The sequence below is a fragment of the Cibotium barometz genome, chromosome 62, assembly GCF_041138505.1.
Source record: "Cibotium barometz isolate CiBa-2024 chromosome 62, ASM4113850v1, whole genome shotgun sequence".
Lineage (NCBI taxonomy): Eukaryota > Viridiplantae > Streptophyta > Polypodiopsida > Cyatheales > Cibotiaceae > Cibotium > Cibotium barometz.
Genome location: NC_141107.1, coordinates 10,419,409 through 10,427,641, shown reverse-complemented (window position 1 = coordinate 10,427,641; position 8,233 = coordinate 10,419,409). Strand labels below are relative to the sequence as shown.

General features: G+C 42.6%; 1 protein-coding gene across 1 annotated transcript; it reads right to left on the bottom strand.

Annotated features, from left to right (window-relative positions):
- Positions 1-6,962: 6,962 nt before the first annotated feature.
- LOC147604129 (uncharacterized) lies at positions 6,963-7,937 on the bottom strand. Its single transcript, XM_086795726.1, has 2 exons — positions 7,560-7,937; positions 6,963-7,438 (listed from the first exon to the last, which is right to left on the bottom strand). The coding sequence occupies exons 1-2, from the start codon at positions 7,640-7,642 to the stop codon at positions 7,150-7,152; spliced, it is 372 nt and encodes a 123-aa protein (XP_086651852.1). The 5' UTR covers positions 7,643-7,937; the 3' UTR covers positions 6,963-7,149.
- Positions 7,938-8,233: the final 296 nt, after the last annotated feature.

Sequence of the window (8,233 nt, the reverse complement as noted above, 5' to 3'; positions counted from 1 at the left end):
TTTTCAGCAACATACCAGCTGCTCATCTCATCAAAGACAACATCCCTACTTACCCTCAACTCACGTGTAGTAGGGTTATAACACTTGTATCCCTTTTGCTCCAGGGAGTATCCAATAAACACACATTTTTCAGCTTTTGGATCCAGCTTAGTTCTCAGCTCATCTGGCACATGCACATATGCAATGCATCCAAAGACTTTCAGATGAGACAAATCTGATTTTCTGCCCCAGTAAACCTCTCCTCTGGAGTTACATCATGTATGGCTGCAGTTGGGGTCCTGTTCATGATGTATACTACTGTAGAAACAGCCTCAGCCCAATAGCAATGCAGCATATTCTTCTCTTCCATCAATGCTCGCGCAATCTCAGCAATGTGCCTGTTTTTCTACTCAGCAACTCCATTTTGCTGCGGAGTGTATCTGCATGTAAACTGTCTCCGAATACCATTCTTCTTCAAAAATTCAGAGAACTCATTGGAGAAGTACTCTCCCCCTCCATTTGACCTTAAGCACTTTACATATTTCCCTGTTTGCTTTTCAACCAAAACTCTGAAATTCTGAAAGTGAGTGAACACCTCACTCTTCTCCTTCATGAAATATACCCACACTTTCCTTGTGTGGTCATCAATGAAAGTCACATAATACCTGCAGCCCCCCATAGATATGGTCTTCGTATAGGACCCCATACATCTGAATGCACAACATCTAGTGCATTTCTGATCACATATCTATTACGTAGAAACACATGCTTTGTTTGCTTCCCAAATTGGCATGCTTCACATATTTTTTGCATACCTTCCAGTTTAAATTTTGGCAGCCCTGTCACAATTCCTTTTGTCTACATAGACTTCAATCTCTGCACATTTACATGTCCAATCCTTTTATGCCAAATGTCTGTGTCTGCACCAATCCCTGAACCATTTACAAATATTGCAGCACTCATCTCAGGCATGTCTACATCCAACGTAAACATTCTGCCCACTCTGTTGCCTTTTGCAACCAACCTGCACTTGTCTTTAAAATCTTCAACATAACATTCATCAGGGTTAAACCGAACCTGCAAACCCTGCTCAATCATCTGGCTAACTGAAACCAGATTCTTTGTTATGTTCGGTACATGAAGTACATCTGCAAGGTACTTCACTTTGCCATCCTGCATAGACAATGGCACATCTCCAACATGGGCAATTGGATGAGCAGTGTCATCCCCTGTTTCCACAAAACTTGGTCTTTTCGAATTTTTCATCTCCTTGAACCACTCCCCATGACTTGTCATGTGGTTCGAAGCACCTGAATCCACATACCATACATTATCTTTTTGTGCTGCATCAACATTTTCAGACATGACATTCACGACATGCTGCATAACAAACAACCTTTCATTATCCTCATTATTTTTGCTTGAGGATGCATAGTTGTTTTGCTGCACTTTTCCATTTTGCATATCAGCCTGCTTCTTATAACATTCTGCCTGCACATGTCCAGGCTTACCGCAATAATAGCATTCACGTGCATCATTATACTGTCTTTGCCAATTTCCATGGCCTCTTTGACTCCCCCTGCCTCTGAATTTGCCTCTTCCACACCTGCGTGTTGTTGTTGTTGATTCTGGGACTGTTGTTGTTGCTGCTGCTGCTGGCCATAATTCTGATTACCTGTTCGGCCACCTTCTTGATCGCGTCCACGGCCTCCTCTACCTCGTCCTCTTCCTAAACTCGTGTAGAAGGCCTGTTGCTCTAAACTGTTTTTGCTTTGTGAAGAGTGTTGGTCTTCACCCAAGTTCTTCTCTTCGATAATCAGCATAGACACCAAATCTGTAAAGTTGAGAATGTTTTCTCGAGTCTGAATGGACCTCTTGAACGCCTTGTATTGTGGCCCGAGACCACGTAGACAGACCTCCACCTCATCATCATCATCTATACTGACACACCAATAGATGCAAGGGATTCCACAATGCCCTTTATCTTCAACGCATAGTCATTCACAGACATGCTCTTTTTCTCCATAGTATGAAGTTCATTCTTCAACTGTATCTTACGTGCCTTGGTATTTGTTTCATAAAGCTTTACCAAGGTGTCCCACGCCTCCTAGGGAGACTTGGCATCTTGAATGTGCCCAATCATGGTGTCCTGTATACTAATGGAAAGCCAATACATTACTTTCCTGGCTCCTTGGTTCCAGTCTTTAAACTCTTTCACATCTGCAGTAGTCCCAATAGCCTTTTCCCATCAAGAAATTAGTCAACCTAAAACTCCAAGCATGGAAGTTATTCTTATCCAGCTTCTCAGCCACAATCTGTGTTATGCCATCATTAGACATCTTGCCAAACACACAATTTTACCAGAAACTGCTCTGGTTTTTCTTGCACAACTGCTGTATTTTCTGCACAGCGGTACTGTAGTACTCTCAAATGTCACAATCAGTGACTTCAATGTGCATACATACACCCAATGGCAACTGTAGACCTCTTTGCAGTACCAACAGTGTCTGCACAGTCAATCTGTCTTCCTGCAGTTCTTAAAACAGAGTTCTGTAGAGAATCCATGACTTACCCGCAGTGCTCGAAATCGCCTGCTTTCTGAAAAACGGAGGTCCAGACGCGCCCGAAACGCGTTTTTGACCCAGAAAATTCTGAATATAGTTACCCTATAGCTTTACTCCCACGAAGAAAGCTCCTCAATCAGAGATCGTTGCCGGTGCCTCCCGTAGAGCTCCCAACAAGAGTGTAGTCACCAACACAAATAGGGAAGAGTAGTTGAAGCTCTTACCCTCGTACTGCTTCCTGTGGTTCTCTTGCTTGCAGCTCAGTCCTTAGCACGAACCACGCTCTGATACCATGAAAAGATGCAGGGGAGAAGAGAGCTTGAGCTCTTGCAAGCACACACACACTCACAAAACCCTAATAGAGAACACACAAGGTGAGAGGCTGAAAATCTTCTTCTTCACTCAACACTCAACACCATATACAAGAATAAGAGTACACACAATATCAAAGTTACTCAACCAAATACATACACGGGTTCTCTATAGTGTGAACCCGACTAAATGAGCTGGCGCTATAACTATGCCAGTCTCTAGAATGGCTGTCACACAGCCTGTCATCCCACGAGTCGCATATCACCCAAGATAGATCTACCAGTGGATTCATGTTTTCTTTGGGGAGTGCTGCTGTGACTTGGAGCAGCAAGAAGCAGCCTATGGTTGCTCTATCGAGTACAGAGGCCAAGTACAGAGGAGCTGCTATGGCAGCATGTGAGGTAGCTTGGTTGAGAAAGCTACTTGCAGATTTGGGTCTATCAGTGGATAGACAAGTTGTCATTTTTTGTGACAACATTAACAGTATACAGTTGGCCAGGAACCCAGTCTTTCATGCTCGTACTATGAAGCACATAGAGGTCCACTACCACTTCGTCAGAGAGAAGGTCTTGGCAGGAGATCTTGACCTTGTTTATGTCAGCACAGAGGATCAGGTAGCTGACATCTTCACCAAAGCATTGGGTACAGAGAAGCTCCGCAGATTCAGGGCTTCACTTGGTGTACATGATTGGTGTACATGAGATGGAGTTAAGCTCGAGGGGGAGTGTTGAGATATCGAGCTCGTCTAGTGAGGCGGTGGACACTGATGACCCGCCTGGGGGATAGGCCCTACACTTACACCACTAGCATGGTTGGTGAGATCTTGGGTGATATGCGGCCAGTGGGATGACAGGCTGTGTGACAGCCATTCTAGAGACTGGCATAGTTATAGGGCCAGCTCATTTAGTCGGGTTCACACTATAGAGAACCCATGTATGTATTTGGTTGAGTACCTTTGATATCGTGTGCTCTTATTCTTGTATATGGTGTGTTGAGTGTTGAGTGAAGAAGAAGAAGATTTTCAGCCTCACCTTGTGTGTTCTCTATTAGGGTTTTGTGAGTGTGTGTGTATGTGCTTGCAAGAGCTCAAGCTCTCTTCTCCCCTGCATCTTTTCAATGTCAATGCCAGCTACCAAACCCGCTAGTGATATAAATGTCGATCGGTCATGTAGGCACCTCGTGAGTGTCAGCTCATGTTTGAGCTTACCATCTCAATAGTAGAAGCCACCGACGGCGACGGTCATACTAGTGGTAGTGGTGGTGGTGGTGGTGGGATCGATACTTTTACTCCACTGCATTGTCTCACGAGTGAGCTAAAAGTGCTTCAATTGAGGCCACTCTAGTCCCCACTCTAGGTCCCATGTCCCAAGCTACCCCACTCTAAGCATTCATACTCCTATCACTCCTTAGTTTCCATCTACTTACACTCCCTACACTAGAGCACCTATAGGATATTCTTATTGATGCTACAATGATGTATTTATCATTCAAAATGATGTAGATGCTACCATCTTGACATGTATGCGTTAACTCTTGTCAGTTCAATTCTCCCACGATATCCTCACAAAGTGGAAGGATTAAATTGATGAGAAGAAGAGAAATATCCTTACCTAACTCTATCATCGAGAGTTCCTATAGCCAAACAAAGATGTGAATTTTAGTAGAAAGTGGATGCTAAAGAGGATGATAAAGCACAATGGGCTCTTGAATGAGGTTGGAGTTACAAGATGTGATTAAAGAGAGCAAAATAATCGCTCATATCATCTTGATGTAGATGATTGAAGGAAGGTCATGGTCGAGTTGCTCAACACCCCACTGACTATGAACAACAATGGGAGGTAGCTAGAGTGCAAGATAGAGTATATCTCAACCATTTGGGGGCTTATCTTCTCAGCACTAGCCATGCTAGACGCTTTGGTGCATACTTTGTAAGTGAATCCCTCACATTTACTCCATAATTTTTGTGCATTGCATATATTATATGTGTACTCAATTGTCTTCACAAATGTGTGTAGAAAGAGGCAACTGGTTGACCCCATGGAGGCATGGAACATCCACATTGCTTGAGAAGTTAGGCATCCAATTAATTAGGCCATGTTGTCAACTATGTTGTAAGTATAATGGTTTGCTAATTAAGTTTGCAACTTGTGGTTTGGTAGCATGTAACTTATGGTTTGTTATCATGCGACTTATGGTTTCCATATTTATACAAGGAATTCTAAAAGATGCTCACAATGACGAGGAAAGGGAAAGGAGGCGATGGAAATGATGACAACGAGTAGAGAGGTTATTGTTTAATACGAATGTTTTTTTATAAGAGCTTGGCTCTAATATTTCGTAACACATAAATAGAAATGATGAGAACAAGTAGATAGGCTGTTGTTTAATATAAATGTTTTTTATAAGATCTTGGCTCTAATCTTTTGTAACATAGAAATATAATGATGCTCTCAGTAATATAAACATAATCATAATGTTTTTTATAAGATCTTGGCTCACGACCTTCGTTATCTTCCTACATTACATAATGAAAAGTAAAAACATTTAGTACTAAAACAAGCTCATATAAATCTTCAAATAAATTAATCACATGTGAGATCAACTACTCAAACATTTAGTACTAAAACAAGCTCATATAAATCTTCAAATAAATTAATCACATGTGAGATCAACTACTCTCTAGTTGCACTGAGCTCTCTAGATGTCATCATCAAGGTAACCCCCCGACTCTTGTTTAAGCGACTCCCAAGTTTAAGCTTTAATACGATGTCTGTAATATTTGTTCTCTTGTTCTCTTGTTCTCTTAGAGTACGGCCAACATTTCCTACAATTATGAATATGTAGCGCATGAAATTAAATGCATGAAAAACATGACACATAATAAACCACGTATCTAACAAATGAATCTGGAGATCCAAGCTACCTTTCCTCCAAACCCATATTTTGTGGCACCATACTTCTCTCATTACAAATGGTGCACTGCCTTTTGTTGTAGGTACTGCTTATTATCTTTGACGTCCCTAATCACATTCTTCCACACACTAAGCTAACATGTCTCTTTCTTTCCTCACACATCTCTTTATGTGCAACCTCATGTTCAATATCTTTATGATGTGCTATCTAGACCAAGGGGGTCATCATAACACACGATAAGGGATTAGAAACCCGCTCATGCATGCATTGGACAACATAGACAAAGCCTTTGTCTCTTTGTTTTCCCCATGTTTTGAAGGTGTTCTTGTATGTTTGATTCACCACTTGATAGAAGCTATAGCAAAACCTTCTCCCTGTATCATCCATAAAAAGGCCACCATCATCAACCCCACAAGGAATAATAAATAGTACCTTCCTAGGCTCCTCATTGTCACACCTTATGCATAAGAGGCTTGTGCATCAACCTTATGAATAAGCCACAAGCCTTATGCATATGAACCTTATGAATAAGCCATAAGCCTTATGCATGAGCCTAATACATAAGCCACAAGACTTACGCATAAGCATAAACCTTATGCATAAGCCATAGGCCTTATGCATATTCAAGACTTATTCAAAATCCACAAGCCTTATGCATAAGCCTATTAGGCATACTCTATGCATGCATAAGGGAAGCATTCAAACTAACCCTAAAACCTAGCATCCAAGGGTGCAAACGAGAAAAGCATCAATAGCAAAATTTCTTGCGTGTAGGAGCTTACCTAGAGTGGTTAAGAAGAGTTTGGCTAAAAAAAAAGGCGAGACCTATAATACAAGCAATTTGATTTATAATGGCAAAACTAGACATAAGAGGGCAGTACGCATATTGTTTTCCTTGTGCAATACATAAATATGTCTGTGTGAGTGCCCTTGTTGTGGACTCCTAGAGAAAATATTGAGTAGTAAGCACATGTGCAAAGCTTGCTGTATAAATAATTGGGGGTGACTTGCTTGCCAACGGTACACGTAGTTCAATTTGTCCGAAATACTACCAATTTTTATCCAGTGAATATTTCAACAACACCTTCCCACAAAGCCACAGGCACACCTAAGTTAGCCATTTGTATTAAACGCAACTTGGCCAGGCAAAATAAATTTGCCGTGGAAAGTGCCTCTAAGAATGCTGCTGTCCATGCTATAGCTGGGGGGGATTCGACACGCTGAGAGGTTGCCCAGCTTGAGTAGTCGCACGATTTCTCTCTTCCTTTTCTCTCTCTGTCTCGCGCGCGCACACACACAACGCTCACACAGGGGTAAAGGAGAGGTGTGTTCAATTTACTTGGTGGAGGTTGCTACAGAAAGAAACTACACCTGCAGCGCGTTAAGAAGCAAGCTCCTGAGAATGATGATCGACGGAATGCAGATGGACGTCTTCTCGGAACCAGGCTTGCTGGTGGTGATCCCAAGCAGGGGAGTCGTTCAAATGAAGTGGGTGCGTGTGTATCTCTTGGCCTTCGGGAGCCCACACGCCTGTGGCAGGATCCGGCACCCACCACCAAGTAATGGTAGAGCTGGAAGCTTTCTTGTCAAGCTCTTCGTCGTAAGGATATACTGCCTTTGTTGCATATGAGATTTTACGAAGCGAATGATAAGGGGAGCTTGGTCTTGATCTGCACAGGATCACAAAGCAAGGGCAACCATTTGAGGTGGTGGGCGACGAGGCAGTAGGAGAGTGTTACGCACTGCGTCATAGTTTTCCATAGCTAGTAGTAATGGAGAAAAATCACTCACCGTAGGTTTGATGTGAGCCGAATTTGCTTCAAGGCAGCTCTTGTGGTGCGCGCAGCCAGCTGCACGTAGAAGGAATGCGCCATTAGTTACGTTCTGCGTCTAGAGAGGGAAATATGCTTTGAGCAAGGGTAGGAGATCGGGCAGCTTGCAGAATACTAGAGCAGCCCAAACACACGATATCCTCGTTGTAAGCAGAGTGGGGTGTCTCTTATCGCGTTGGTTGTGACAGTATACGTGATGACTAGGGTACACGCTACAATATGCCACGAGTACCCTGATCAGATGTCTTCCTTATTAAGCGTGGTGCTGTGAACCAAAAGTCTTCCGTGTTGGGTAACTAGTTACGCTTCACGAACTCAGGTACCCTGAGTGGGTTTGCAAACCGTACTCCTGAGTCCTTACCAGTGCCCAACCTGTAGTTTTTGAACCACTCGCCATTGAAGTTGGAACGACCCATGCTTATCCACAATCGCTCTTGGAAGTTGAAAAGCTCACATCAATGGCAGAAATGACTGTGACAGACCATTACTATGCATCAATACACATCGTGGGGCCAAATCCCGATTAAACCTAGGGATTTGGGACTCAAATTTTGATTATTACTGTGACTCGTGAGTGTTCACTGAAAAATGTAAAATAAAGCAAGTTATAAAAATTGCTAACTTCTTGTACAA